Here is a 15,146-nt window from a genome sequence, read left to right on the forward strand (position 1 = left end):
CTTTCTCATCCACAGCCCATGGAATGACACAACCCACATCTGAAGTAGATCTTCCTTTCTCCAGTAAACCTTTCTAGAAACATTCTGTAAGCATCTGGATGTGTTTCTATGGTGATTCGAAATCACATCAAGCTGACACTGAAGATCAACTATGAGATAGGATTTTTTTTTTAATTCTTATGCTAACAACTCCTTTATTCATTCTCGTCTCTCCACTCCCTACCTTTTCTTCCTTTGGCCAGTCCCAGCCCTGGTTGTTGTGCTTAGAAAATCATAGATTTGGGGAGGACCTAAGAGATAGATCTGCTGTTCTGGGGTGCTAGGTGACTCTCAGCTGTTATATAGTGAGTTGTGCAAGTGAAGAACTGAGCCAGTATCATCATCCCAGCTTGTGGGCCTTAATCCTAAAGTGGTTTTCCCTTCACATCTCCCTAGGATTTCTGTTCTCCACTTTAACTTCAGAGCCCACCCTATTTCTCCTCCCAGAAGCCCTGTCTGCCCTTTGCCTTTTATAATCTCAGTTTCTTGGCTCCAGGAAGATCCTCTGAGTGCTCTTAATTCTGACTGTAGCTTGGAATACAGTCCATGTCCCTGGTGGAAGTTATTCTTTTCTTTATTGGGAACTACTAATATCCTGAGGCTTGTAATGAGTTTGATAGTTTTATAACAGGCTGTGCCCTTGCAAAATAATCAGCCACTCTTTGTAAGCATGCATGGGAAACTGCTCTCTCAGCTCCAGAGCAGTGAGTTAATTGCATTTGGCCAGTTGGGAAGCCTTGTATGCACAGAGACTCATTCACGGTACAGGCCATGAGAGTTTACAGAGTATCCAGAACCAGCAAGAAAATTTGAACTCAAAATTGGTTCTGGCTTATTTCATCGTTAAGAAAGTGTGATGAGAATATTATTCCCTGCACTGGAAAGATGGCTCACAGGTAAAAGCACTTGCCAAGTATACTAGATGACCTGAGTCCAGTCCCCAACATGAATTTGTTCTAGTTCTGTGAACAAATACATACGACAGACTTGTTTTCAACTCATCTAATCTCCAGAGGAAGGAAAACCTTTAATAGATTTGTCTTCCTCTACGCAGGTTTTGTATTTCTTGAAAAGACTGAAATAACAAATCCCCAGAATCCATCCTTTCCAATGATCAAGCTTAACCAGGATTTGTAATTAATGGGTTGTCAACAGTATCTTACCTGTGTGTTAAATTGACTTTTTAAATGATTCCATGACCCCAGGCAAGGCAATGTAAACATGTTTTTAAGCCCCAATCCTCTCTTGAGATAGTCTCATATAGCCCAGGCTTGTCTCAACCTCACTATGGGGCTGAGAAAGACCTTTGAACTGATCCTCTTGCCTCCATCTTCTGAGTTCTGGTACTATAGGTATGCACTACTGAGCACAGTTCATCTGGTGCTTAGAATCAAAACCCAAGACTCTATGCATGCTAAGCAGACAGTCTGCCAACTGAACTACATCTCCAGCTTCTATAACATACCTATTTATAATCAGAAGAACCAACTAATCTGGGAAGATGTGATAAAAATCCACAAATGGTTTCTTAACATCATAATACCATCAAAAATCATAGTATACACATGGTACTGAAGTTAATTCTTAAGTTGGAAAATCCATAATTTAAAACATTGTTTTTGAAACATATACAACTTTTATGTCAAAAAATTAACAAAGCATGAAGTTCTTTGGAGGACTTCACATCGGTGTGCTTGATGAAGTAGTAATAAGAATTTATGTGTAATGGAAGTGTGTCTGCTCAGTTGTGTCTAGTGGATGTTTGCAGCAATCATGTAAGTTGGGATATGTATTGTGTTCTGTCCAGTGAGTAGCTAGAAATAGCCCTAACCCTACAATAAGTCAGAGGTGTATGCACAGTGTCCCAAGTCCCCCTTGACTTTCTCTTTGTAGGGGTCAATCACCATCTCCTCGACCCTCCTGAAGGGACCCTGCCATGCATCTTGGTTTATGATAGTTTGCCCCTTTGGATAGTGTCACTGTTTCTTGTCCTTGAAGCATCCATCAGAGATAGGAATCCAGTGGAGCTAGAAGGAGAAATGAGGGGACCAGGCCAGAACTACCACAGACTCTCCTGGGCCATTTCTAGAAGACAGTGGATAGCACTGCCAACAGAGTGTTGGTTGAAATCTGTAATTTGTGTGTACACATGTGTTCTGTCAACAGCACTGGTTGTTGGCTAATGAGATACTTGTGAAGAGAGTTTACTTGTAGACACCACTGCTCAGATATCACTTTAACCTGATACCAGTCTTTAACTCCCGTGCCCTCTATTCCTTGTGCCTGTTTTGATTTGCCCACTCCCTTCTTTCCCTTCAGGCTCTTACTCTTCTTTCTCTCCTTGGACAGTGTAGCAGTCTCTTAGAGACCCTCTGCATCAGCAGCCACCGAGTCCTGATCGGGGTGACTTTTGAAAACCAAGAGAGTGCCCATGCCTTCAGCATTCCATACCACCACGCTCACCATCTGGACAAGCCTGCCTTTCCATCCCCTCCTACGTGCATGCATGCAAACTTGTCAGGAATGTGTCTTCACCCAAAAGGCGTCTCTTCTGCTCTGGCTTCACCTGTGCACTGGTGAAAACAGCGGTGATTCAGTAGATGTGACAAAACCCCATTGTGTGACTTAACAAATCGCTTGTTCCCATTGATGGGATGGTGCCAGCAATAATACTGCCAAAAAAAAAAAACAATAATGTATGTTCATTTAGTTTAAAACACTCTTTACAAGAGGCCCTTTTTCTCCCAACTCCATAAATATATTAGCTATAGTCCTGTAGGCTACAGGTGGAAAAGAAAGAAACAAGATTCAACAGAGCATCTTATTAAATACTTGTAGATAAAATATGAGTGTTGGGAAATAGAGAAAGGGCAAATTAAAGAAAGAACACTTGATGTTTGCCACACATTTTCTCTTTTTTCCTATTTATAGAAAATAAAGTATCCTATGAAAGTTTTCCCAAAGGCCACGAGCAAACACATGAAGCTTAACAATTTGCCCATTGTAGCCTTTGTTAAACCCTTTCTTTGAAATTTGTGTTCTTTGTTCTTGCATTTTGAAGGACTGAATTTTAAGCTGCTGGATTATAGTACTGACATTTACGCTTGGCTGTCTGAATTGTCTTTTCCAATTTCCAAGTTGGAGTGCTATTAACTAAACTTTTAATGTTGCTGTCAGATCCCAGTCTGGTAGGCTCTTATTTTAAAAATTCATTCGGAGATTATTTCCCTTACATTCAGTCGTGTGATATCTCCTATGCTTTGGGCTGCACACTGTAATTTACATTAACAATTAACAATTGCCACTGTTCCATAGAAGGGTAGCTTCATAAAGCAAATGTGTAAATGTGATTTTCAGTGCCTTTTCTTAAGGAGATCCTTTAGGTCTCTATGTGACATTTCCTCAATATGAAAAAGAAAAGAACAAGATGGTGGGATAGGAAGAGTGCTTGAAATTCCATGTACACAGTGGGTACCATGGGGATGCTGGAAGCCCTAGGACATGCCAAAAGGGCAAGGTAAAAGATAGCAGAGCTCTGCGTAGCATTCAACAAACATGACGTATATGTATCTCTCCAACTAACCAGTGTCCCTTCCACCCACTCGTCATCAGCCCATATCACCTAGAAGCAACTGTCTCTCCAGCTAGATTGTGAACATGTATGGCCTAGGATTTATTTAGCTTCTAGTACTGTTCATCCCCTGTGTCCCTGGCAGAATATTCACCACTTAGCAAATCCTATGTTAAAAAAAAAAAAAAAAAAACTGGAAGAGAATGAACATGACATGCAATAGATTGGGTTCCTAAATTAACTGCTAATTAATTATTGTCCATCAAGCTGGTGCTTTTTTTGCCAAACTAAATTTTTTTCATGATTTTTTTGAATAAAGAATCTTTCTAGCTGGGCGTTGGTGGCGCACGCCTTTAATCCCAGCACTCGGGAGGCAGAGGCAGGTGGATCTCTGTGAGTTCGAGACCATCCTTGTCTACAAGAGCTAGTACCAAGACAGCCTCTAAAGCCACAGAGAAACCCTGTCTCAGAAAAAAAAAAAAAAAGAAAGAAAAAGAAATCTTTCTTGTGGTCTTTGAACTTCACAATGATATAGGATAGGCGTAATAAGAAAGACTTGGAAGCTTGCTAAGTAAAACTCCCACATTAAAATGCAAGTCATTTTGTCAGGTCATCTCAGAGACTCTGAGGAGCCAGGTGCAGAAACCACCATGTATTTAGCCCAAGTACCTACTGAGATTATTAAAATAGCACCGCAGTGCCCTAGCACTGCATTTGAAAGTGCAATACCAGCAGGGCCAGCCTCTGTTTGAAAACAGCTCTTAGCTTGCACATGAATTTTTTAATGCATATTTATTGTATTCTCCCTAATTGTGAAAAGGGCTATGGCTTGCTAGTTGTGAAAGCACTATGGTTTGTTTCCTCCTTGTATTTTTTTTTAAGTCCTTCTTCAGAATTATCTTGTACTTGGTCTGAGGGCATTTGCTTTGGCCTAGTCATCCGGAAGTAAAGAGTCAGAGAATCCAGCCTTTGCTCTCTGCATGTTCACTCCAGTGTGATACCCAAAGAAGTAGCCTTCGCATTCTTAGACTGGAGTGCCTACAAAGGACCCAGGATTGGAAGTCACTGCAATGGCTTCTGGTGACAGGGTGACAGTCAATATGGCATTGAGCTACCAAGCTACATTCTCTAAATAACATCACTTAAAAGGAGACTTAAGAAGCCCTGCCTCAGTAAAGAAAGCTTTGTAGGTGGAGCCAGTCATTCTTGTTTATCAAGCCAGGCAATATGCAAGGGCTGAGTATGCATAGAGTTCTCTTGTGCTGAGTAAGTACTTGCCCCAATAACAGTGGTCAGAACAAGGCCCTACCTAGCCTATCTAAAACCTGAAGCCCTGCTCTTGGCTGAAGCCCTGTTTCTAGCCACTGTTCTACATTGGACATGTCAACTTACAATCACCCTGATGAAAGGAAACCACAAATTCAGCCCTGTGAAGAAGACCATCTCTAAAGTCACAGCAGGTACTATCATGACTCACAGTTTGCACGCTATCTGCCTTGGCCATAAGGTCTGTACTGGTTGGGGGGTATGCTGGCTATACAGAGACAAGGAAGTCATTAGAATCTCAAGGAAACTGTGGAGCAAATGCTTTTCTTTTTCTGGAAAAAAAGGGGGCGTTGATTGTGTTTGAAACTAGTGTCATAATCCCTGCCCTCAGAGAAGTCGCCTTTCATTGACCAGACAAACATGCTGAGCATCCCATGAGTCAGAGATGCAGCAGACACTGCAGATGAATGAGGCAGATGGTATTGTCAGTATGGTGTAGGCATAAGGATAAAATCTCAACATCAGAAGAACAGAATAAGAGGTTTTTAAATAGACCCACCCATCTATGATGGCCTTTGACAGGAAGGCAAGGTAATCCATTGGAGAGAAGATAGTCTTTTCTACATATTATACTAAAACAACTGGATATCCATATGGGTAGATGACCCTTAACCCATTGGAACTATGCTCAAAAACACTAGACTGGATCATAGAAGGCTAAAACTGGGAAAGGGCAACAAGGAACTTTAGGTGAGAAAAGCCTTTGAATCTTATTTGTTGTTACTATTGCATAGGCACATAAAGTATATACCCTAGAATGGGTAAAGATTAATGTATGTGAATTATACTATACTGAGTTGATATTTTTTCAGTTCCCTTGCATAGTGTTCTCCGTGAGTCTTAGCTAAGATGCAGACTCCTTATTCTGATCTGCAAAGCCCACGTGTGGCCAGAGCCTTTCTTACTCTCTCCCATCCTACAGCACCCACTCCTGTAGCACTTCCTTATCCAGGACCCTGCCTCTGCTGTTCCTTTTTGACCAGAGTTCTCTTCCCTGGGCCTTGACATTGATGGTCCTGGCTCAGGGGTCACCTTCTCAGTGAAGTCCTTCCTAACTTCCTAACTCAGGACCAAGCTCATCATAGTGTGTTTTCCTAAACATGTGTTTAGGAAACATGCATTGCCATTCATATTTTCACATGCACTTACTTATTTTTTCCTTCCTCCATAAGACTGTAAGCCCCACTTATCATAAGTCATCTTTGTGGTCTACTCTTGTATCTCCAATACTGAGAGTGGAGTCTGCCAACAGCACATGTTCAATAAATGTTTTTGAATGTGTAAAAGGGTTGAAATTTGAGAGTTTGCAGCCTAGGGAGAAGAGGAACACATGAAGGAATAGCACTGAATAATTTGAGCTATAGAAGGCAGTTCTCTATGGAAGGCTATAGAAATCAGACAGGGAGCTACAGAAAGAATGAACTCGGGCAGATCATGCAAAAGACTACTACACAGCTTCTGACAAGATGATAGTGAAGTTGGAATTGATTCTCACCACCACTCAGTTTCTTGGAAGAAGCGGTGGCAAGAATGAAAAAGATACAACTAATATATTTAATTGTATTTTTTGTTTTTTAATCAATTTATTCTTTGAAATGCTCTTATAGTATATTTTGACCATATTCATCCTTCCTCCCACAACTCCTCCCAGATTACTGCCTTTCCTGCCCACCCAACTTTATTCTCCATTATTTTCCTTAAAACCATCAAGTCCAATTTGTGCTTTTACATATTCTTGGATATTGAACCCACCCACTTGAGCATGGACAACTTATGCTTATACCCATTTATTAATTTTTCAGTTTTTTCTTGAGAATTTCATATATGAGTAGACTGTGTTTGTATCATTTACATCCCTCTTCCCATCAAACTCCTCTTCACAGTGAATTGTTCTCAGATTGACTGCTTCTTCTTCTAAAGTTATTATTGTTATCTACTTGTAAAGAATCTACTGAGTCCATTGGGTATTGCTATATGTTCATGTGTTTGGGATTAACCACTAGGGACTAGATAACCTATCAGGGGATTAGTCCCTGGAGAGAACCAGTTCTGCCTCTCTTGGCAGCTGTTGATTGATGTAGTTCTCCATCTAGGGGTGGGACCTCATGAAATTTCCTTCATCCTTATTGTCATGTCTCCTGTTGAGGTCATCTTGTAGGCCTTATTTAGGCAACCATGTTGTTGAGATTTCATGGGTGCAGCGTCTCTGCTTCCCTAGAAAACACTGTCTCACATCAGGCATCCTGTTTCTCTGGATCATAAAATCTTTCTACCCCTGTGTTCCGTGAGCCTTTGGTGTAGCAGTTGTGGTATATATAGATAGGCAAATTGGGATGGCTTGCTTACTCTCTGCATTTTGACCAGTTAGTGGATCTCTATAGTAGCCTCAGTCTGCTGCCAAAAGAAGCTTCTTTGATGAGGGGTAGGAGTTCCACTTATCTCTAGGGGTTAGTCTTTAGAATACAGTTAAAAGTTACATTGATTTAGGATAAGGCAGTAGTAGATTGTCCGCTCGGGTCTGTGACATCTCCAGCCATGTGTAGGTGGCAGGTTTGTAATACAGGCATAGGCTCCATCATAAAGAGCAGGCCTTAATTCAAATTTGACAGCTGTTTGATACTTCTAAGATGTAAATGCCACTGTTGCACCATTGGGAATATCTTGCTGGGATAGTCATTGCAGTTATGTTTGGGTTTGTTTGTTTTTTTTTTTTCTTTTCTTGAGACAGAGTGTAGCCTTGGCTGTCCTAGAACTCAATCTGTAGACCCGTCTGGTCTCGAACTCACAGAGATCCACTTGCCTCTGCTGGGATTAAAGACAGCACTTGAAGCGATTCTTGAAGCGAAGTCAACAGTATTTGTCTACTGATGTTCTAGGAAATGAGAATACACATTCAGACCTTCACAGATGGGGCCCTGAACAGAGATAATGGATCTAACAAATAAGCATATGTTGAGTATAAAAATGTGTTTACTTCTGTAATGTTAAATTTGAAGTGTCTACAGAATATCCAGACAAATGTGTCTAGAAGTTGACCACACTGACCAAAAACTCGGGAAAGGGGATTAGAGAAATGGCCTTGGACACAGTAGGGTTTGGATGAGAATAGAAGGGTGTGACATGTAAGGAACTGAGCACAAGATACAAGGTGCTTTCCAAAAGGCCGAACAATGGATAGTGGGGATTTATGACCTGAAGCACTGGTAGAAGAAACACGGTCTCTGCTGTTTTAAGAGTAGAGTACCACTGGGTTTAGACATTTGATTCTCAAGCTGATGATGTCATAAGTATTATGGAAAGATAACACTGAACAAAATGAGTGCAGGTAAACAGACTGCCAGATGTCACCAAAGCCTGGCAAGAGCTAGAGATCATACCTTCATTATCATAGTAATTATATGGTTGAGCAATTCCGCCCAGCAGTCTGCCTCCTGGGTGCAGAAGGATGACAAACAGTTGGCTTGATCAAGGTCACCTACAAGCTGAAGAAATGTGTCATGAGGAAAGAAGACATTGTAGACTGTGGTCTATGTGGTTGGGTCTAAATGAAACATAAATAAAACATAAAAGTCATGTATGGGGAGAGACTGAAGCAAAACAAACAAACAAACAAACAAGAGCCAGAAAGCCCACTGAGAAGCAAAAAAGATCTGCAGGCATGATAGAGTAGCTAAAGGTGGTTTATTTAGAACCTGAGAATTACTTGGAACTTCAGAATTTAGAATTTGGATGCTGGGTGTGGCTGGAAGAGTAGTGGATGAAATGGAGGCTAAAGGAATAAGTGAAAGTTAGACCTTAGACACAAAGGAATCCATCATGTTACTCTCCATATCCTGATGATGTTAGCCAGCCTTGGGAAGGCAGATGAAGATCAAAACCAGGGAACACAGTGAGTGGCTGTTAGCAAGTAGGTAGTAGTGATACAGATGAGAGGGGGTGTTATGTGCAGCTCATAGCGAGGAAAGGTTGGGTGAGGTATGGGAGCTATAGTGATGAGTTATGAGAACACCAGACTGATTCTGGGGGGTCCTTTCACTGGCATAGCTGGGACCAGTGAAATGGCCTGGAAGACATGTACCTTCAAAAGGAAGAAAGAACCCTCAGGGTATCATGAAGACAGTGGGAAGGTAAAGGAATCTTGCAATACTAAGTGAAAAATAAATACAAATTGAGAAGGAATGTAAAATTAAGAAGTAATGTAAATTAACAAGCAGGGTACTATTCAGGAGTGATGATGCATGTCTATAATCCCAGCACTTAGGAGGCAGAGGCAGGAGAATCAGGAGTTTGTGGCTATCTTCAGCAACATAGCAAATCTGCAGCCAGACTGGGCTTCATGAGATCCTTCCTCAACAACAACAACCAAAAGACAAAAACAAAACAAAACAAAAAAAAAAAAACAGACATCAACTTAGCATAAGAAATATATTTGTTCTTACTGTTGTGATGCAGATATGTAAATGTATACTGTTAAGATTTCTGTCATTATAAATTAATATTGGAGCACCAGAATATGTGTTTTATTTAAGAGTGATATAGGCTTATTTTATACCTTAAACCTTAGTGGATTGCTATTACTTTATGTTTTATTTAAGGTATCAGTGTTGATATTTGTGTGTATGTGGTTTTTCTTTCTAAACAGATTCTTGATCAAGTACTTACTCCATGGATCCAGGACAGGTTCATCCCATGGGCTGCTCTGAACAGGGTATAGTCTGATAGAAGATTCCATCGGCAAACCATCTCTTGCCTTACGGAACCAGCAAAGAAGATGGACCTACTGACGAACCATGTGACTGTGTGCTTACCACCTTCTGTGCCCTTTTTAATCCTAGTTTCCACTCTAGCAACTGCTAAGAGTTTGACCAACGGCACTTTAAATGGCACTGACGAGGTCTTGGGCTCTGTGCCTGTAATCATTTTCAAAACTGACCATATCATAGTCAAGGAGGGGAACAGTGCCTTGATTAACTGCAGTGTTCATGGTGTTCCTGACCTAGCATTTAAGTGGTTTAATTCTGCTGGCAAATTGCTGAAAGAAGACGACAATGACAAGGAGAGAGGAGGAGGTAGGTGTTGTAATTTAAGAAAAGCAGCTTTCAAGAGAAAGACCCCATTCAACAGGGTTCAAGCAGAGGGTTTTTTATTAGGGAAAGGGAGGAGGAAGACCAGCCTCTGGAGAAAGGAGTAGCAGGAGAGAAAGGAGAGAAGAAAGGAGGAGAGAGAGGAACAGGGGAGAGAGAGGACAGACAGAGGGAGAAAGAGAAGGATGGGAGGTGGGCAGGGCCCCTTTAAAAGGAAATGTAGTGAATGTGCACAGGTGGTGCTCTTAGTGGCTGCAGCTGAGGACATATCCTGTAAGAACCCCAAGGACAGGCCCATGCAGATGCCTGAATACTAACAGAAAGTTTCAAAATCCTGTCTTGGCATAAATTATAAACAGGGACTTAAAAACCCATACCCTAATGTTAGTTGTCCTCATGCAGGTCACTCAGAAGTTCCTTTCTGTCTTGTACAAAGGCATAAGAGAAACCATATCCTCTTAAGGACTCAGGGAGTAATTAATTCATTTTTTCCACTCTTTGACTTGGAAGACAAAGGGCAAACATTGATGTGTTGGAAATATCTCTTAGAGTGTTATGCTATAAGGCACTCAAGACATTATAGAGGTTATGATGTATTCCCTAAGTATATGTTCCATTTATAAGATGTGTGTATCCTGTCCTGGGATTGGTTCCAATAAGCAGTGGAACAGTTATTTATCATTAACTGTCAGTTTAACATATCTATTGTGGATTTAATGACTAACTTCTTAAACAAGCGTCTACATAGACTCTCAGCTACCTGCAGAGTCCATTCAATGCTCCTGGAGACCTGGTTAGGGTCAGTGGTGAGGAGGAGCCTGGGAACCTGGGACAGCAGGTGAGACACCAGCATTTAGTGAAGGATTTTTTTTACTAAAAGGTATGAGTCCTCTTCTGAAGCCCTGAGCTTCCTTCACCAGAAACTGCATCCAGAGACAGGCTTTGAGAAGCTACTCTTCATGTTAGAGATGTGTGAGGTGACTGTGTGACAATCCAGGCATGCTCTGAGTGACATGAAGGAGTTAATCTGCTTGGTTCGGCTCTTGACTGTGATGAAGTAGGGCACTGGAGTCTGGAGAATATGAAGCAGCCCCTCTCCCCTCCTTCCTTTGCATTGCCCTCCCCACTCCTTCACCCTCTAACCAATGAACAATCCCCCAAAGAGTTTCTGCTCCAGAAAAAAAAAACCTACATATTTAATCTCTTCCCCTCGTATTATCTTAATTGCTTTGCAAACGGAGAAAGTCAAATGCTTTGCAGACTCCTTAGGAGTTTCTTGTAGTTACACACTCCTCTTTCACAGCTATGTTCCCAGTGGGGAAGGCTGCTAGAAGTCTAACTGCCTGGGATGTGCCCCCTGTTGTCATGCTACTGCTGACATTGTTTTGCTTAGCCACTCATGACAGCATTGTATAATATAGCTGTTTCCCTTCAATCAAAATATTATCTATTATAAATCATATGTATGTTCCTAGGCAAAGGATAGCTATTCCGAAACAACTCAAATTGTGCTGTCATAGGAATTCTAAGGTAGAGTGGACTTTCCACGCCTAACAGTTTCCTTTACGGAAATCTGCCTGAGGTCCTGCTGTCAATTAAGTGACTATGACTAGAACCTTCACTGCTGACAGTGGAGAGATGAGAAATGCCACCCCTTCCACAGCCGTACGTTAAAAGGATGCCATTACACTAGTGAAGGGAGGAGAGCAGCATGGTGACACACATGCAGACCTTCACAGGGCTGGGCATCAGCATGACTGAACTGAGAGGATCAAGAACTCCAGACATACATCCACCTCTCACATGGACCTGGAAGCAAAGTTCACTCATAAAGAGGAAGGAGTATGTGCACTAAGCTGCTGACTCCTCCAGAGGAAGGAAACTATGGGAACAATGTGACGCTGGAGCCTAAATTTCAGTGCCATCATTTTGAATGTTATTCTAAAGTTGTGCCCTTCTTCTTCAGAGAAATGCACAATGCCTTCATTAAGAAGGTCTTTGGAAGCGTGGAGTCAGTCTCCGCAAGCAGACACGCTGGCTTGCCTTCTTCATCAGCATGTAAAATATTTTGATTGAGCTATACGCGATGGTGCTTATATTTGCTTTAATTTTATTTTGCTTGTGGAAGCTCCAGTGACCTATTACAATACCCCATCTGGAGACTCGACTCTACCAGCATCCTGAGAATTGCAGCATCAGAATTCAGCACTCATGTCCTCTCTGTAGACTTGCTGATAAATCAGTTAACTAGTTTAAATCTCATCAGAGAAGATGCGTTTTCAGTTTTTAAAAAGAACTCATGATCCCAGTACTTGATGTCCCAGCTCAGCTTCTGTAATTACAGTGTGTGATGATAGTCATCTCAGAGCATAAGCCACATGGGGAAATGTAGCAAGAGTTAACACCTAACAAGCAGGCAGAACGTGGGAAGTAGCAGAAAGGAGAGGTTGCCTCAGGAAATATGAGCACTGTTCATGGGTAGCCTGTGAGAGCACACAGTCTCTAATTTCTCATTGCTCATGGAGTAAATGCCATTTTATAACATAGACATAGATTTCTGTTCTCTCACTTTGAAGTTTAAACTGAGCAATATTTCATTTGCAACCGAGCAAAGGGTGAGTGGATCACATAGACACGTGGGGTCTGCTTAAGGCAAATGAATTGGAGTACAGATAATTTTCATTAACAACTACTATATATAAGCCTGTGCACAAATGACATATATAACTTCTAATCATTGTGATAAGCATGTAAGTGAGGTGTTAACAATCCTCATGGATACAGATTGGCAGTCACGGGGCTGGAGAAGACATGCAAATGCGGTGTCATACAAAACCAGTTGGGATTGCTTTGTCTGTGTCAGACCAAAGTCTGCTTAACCTTAACGGATGAGAAATACATGGAGCATCTAACACAGCAAGAGTGTGTGTGGGAAGAATTCCTTCATGGAAGAGGCCTTTTAGCCACTATCATCCTAGTGAGAGTCAGGAGTTTTGCCACAGGTGCGTGTGTCACACATGTGTTCAAAGTCACAGGAGCTGATTACCGTTGGCTTTGGGATTAGCCTGGAAAGAAACAATTTCATATCTTGTTTATGCTGAAAAAGTAAGATAGCTGTTCTGCATGGCGGCCCCACCTGTGCTAGAAAAAATGGGGACATTGCAGGTCCTGATAGTCAAAGCCACTGGTTTATATGGCTTTCCTGATTCTCCTCAGTTTATTCCCACAAGATCAGGGAAGCATCATGTATAATCTGTAGGGTTTTGAAGTTCACTAAAAGAGTGTTTCAGATGGTCCACCAAACTGTGTTCCAGAACTCACTCAGAATTCAAGCGTGCATGAGCACAGACAGACAGAAATGTACTGTTTTCCATTTTCCTTTTGTCTACTTGTCTGGGGAGTATAATGAAAAGCCCCCAGTTATTGTAGACACACTAATTATCTCATTATTTGATGGTGCTTTCTTACTGCAGTGTTAAAATGTTTAAATTCCCCTTAGCACCTCCATCAGAGAAGTAATAAGCATTTCAAGAAAGTTGACTAGTGCAAGACCTTGGAAATAAGCCTGGCTGTCAGAGATGACAAATTCACCCTTTAAAGCCCATTCCTTAAAATCTGCTTTTGGTGTGGATGTGTTTTGCACATTATCCTGTCTCCAAAAACCATTAAGAATTTTCTTGACTCAACCGTGCAGGAGAAAACTGGCCAGAGCTGCCTTTACATTGCTCCACTCTTCCACAGATTCTTTTAATAGACTGGAAATGCCAGTTCTGCAAAGTGAAGTCAGCCAGGTTTCCAAAGTGTCATTTCATTCTTCTTTGCTTTATCAAACACACATGAACACATGCATGCACATGCACAGAAATACACAGACACAGGCATGCACACACACACACACACACACACACACACACACACACACACACAAACAGGCATGCATACACATGTATGCACAAATGCACATACAGGTGCACCCATACTACATATAATGTATAGTGTATGTAACATTAGGGAGCCAGTTCTCATAGTATTAAATTTAAATTGCTCTTTGCTGTCAGTGTAAAGCAGGAAATCTATAAAAACCCTCCACAGATTCCTCATTTAGTACATTAAATGCTTGAGAATCTAAGAACACTCCCAAAGGCATTAAACCAAGTTTATGCAATTGCAGTGGCGAGCTTTTCTGAGCGCCTGTTTCCTCTAATGTAAACCAGAGGGAATCTTTTCTTTACTACCAAGCCAACTTGCAAGTCTTAAATAAACACTTGTCTGTTGAATGCTTGGCATGGTATCTAGAACTTACCAAGCTCACAGTAAATGACAGCTGCCATTTTTGTTAATATTCTGCTCTGTCCTCACAACAATATATTTCAAGTGCTAAAACCCCATTTCCTAATATAGAGTCTTTTATAACACAAAGAATATTTGGATTATTTCTCATTTTTTGTCTTGGTTTTCAACCTCAAAAAAATTGCTTTTTGGGAGTCTGGAGAGATGGCTCAGCAGTGAAACTCACTAACTGCTCTTACAAGAGACTAGATTTGATTCCCAGCACCCACATGGTGGCTTGCAAACATCATAACTCTACTTCCAGAGGATCCAATGCCCTCTGCTGGCTTCTGCATTCACTAGGCATCCACGAGGTATATACTTGTAGGCGAAACACTTGTATACATAAACCAAAATAAATGACCCTTTGGCCAGCAAGGCAGCACAGTCTATAAAAGCACTTGCCTTGCAAGCCTACCAGCTTGAATTTGAGCCTCTGAAACCTACAATGGAAGCAGAGAACCAACTCAAGGATGTTTCCTCTGACCTCCACAGAATATCCATATGTTTTCAGTAAGTGCAAAAATGCTATTTGAAATTTCATATAGCAGCCATTGACTTTTGTGTACACCGGGCATTTGATGGGTGATGCTCTCCTTCTCCTACAGGCAAAATATCTGGAAATTGCAACATATATTCTGTGCAGAGTAAACTTTCCATTTTAATTTTATGTGTATAGATGTTCAGCTCCTACCTCTGACAAGAATCCATGTGGCCAATTCTGAGACAAGTTTGCTTCTCATAACTGGGTTCTAGAGGAGAGCCCCACTGTCATTGTCTAATGAACAAAAGCCAAG

At 41.3% G+C, this 15,146-nt stretch overlaps 1 protein-coding gene across 1 annotated transcript in view; it reads left to right on the plus strand.

Moving 5' to 3' along the window:
* The window catches only part of Mfap3l (microfibril associated protein 3 like), a 42,831-nt gene that overhangs the window by 13,088 nt on the left and 14,597 nt on the right, over positions 1 to 15,146 (plus strand). Inside the window, exon 2 of the mRNA XM_027394084.2 lies at positions 9,579 to 10,005. Within this exon, the coding sequence (XP_027249885.1) occupies positions 9,708 to 10,005 (298 nt within the window). The 5' untranslated portion in view covers positions 9,579 to 9,707. The remainder of the gene's footprint in view (positions 1 to 9,578; positions 10,006 to 15,146) is intronic.

Source organism: Cricetulus griseus (genome assembly GCF_003668045.3).
Source record: "Cricetulus griseus strain 17A/GY chromosome 1 unlocalized genomic scaffold, alternate assembly CriGri-PICRH-1.0 chr1_0, whole genome shotgun sequence".
Lineage (NCBI taxonomy): Eukaryota > Metazoa > Chordata > Mammalia > Rodentia > Cricetidae > Cricetulus > Cricetulus griseus.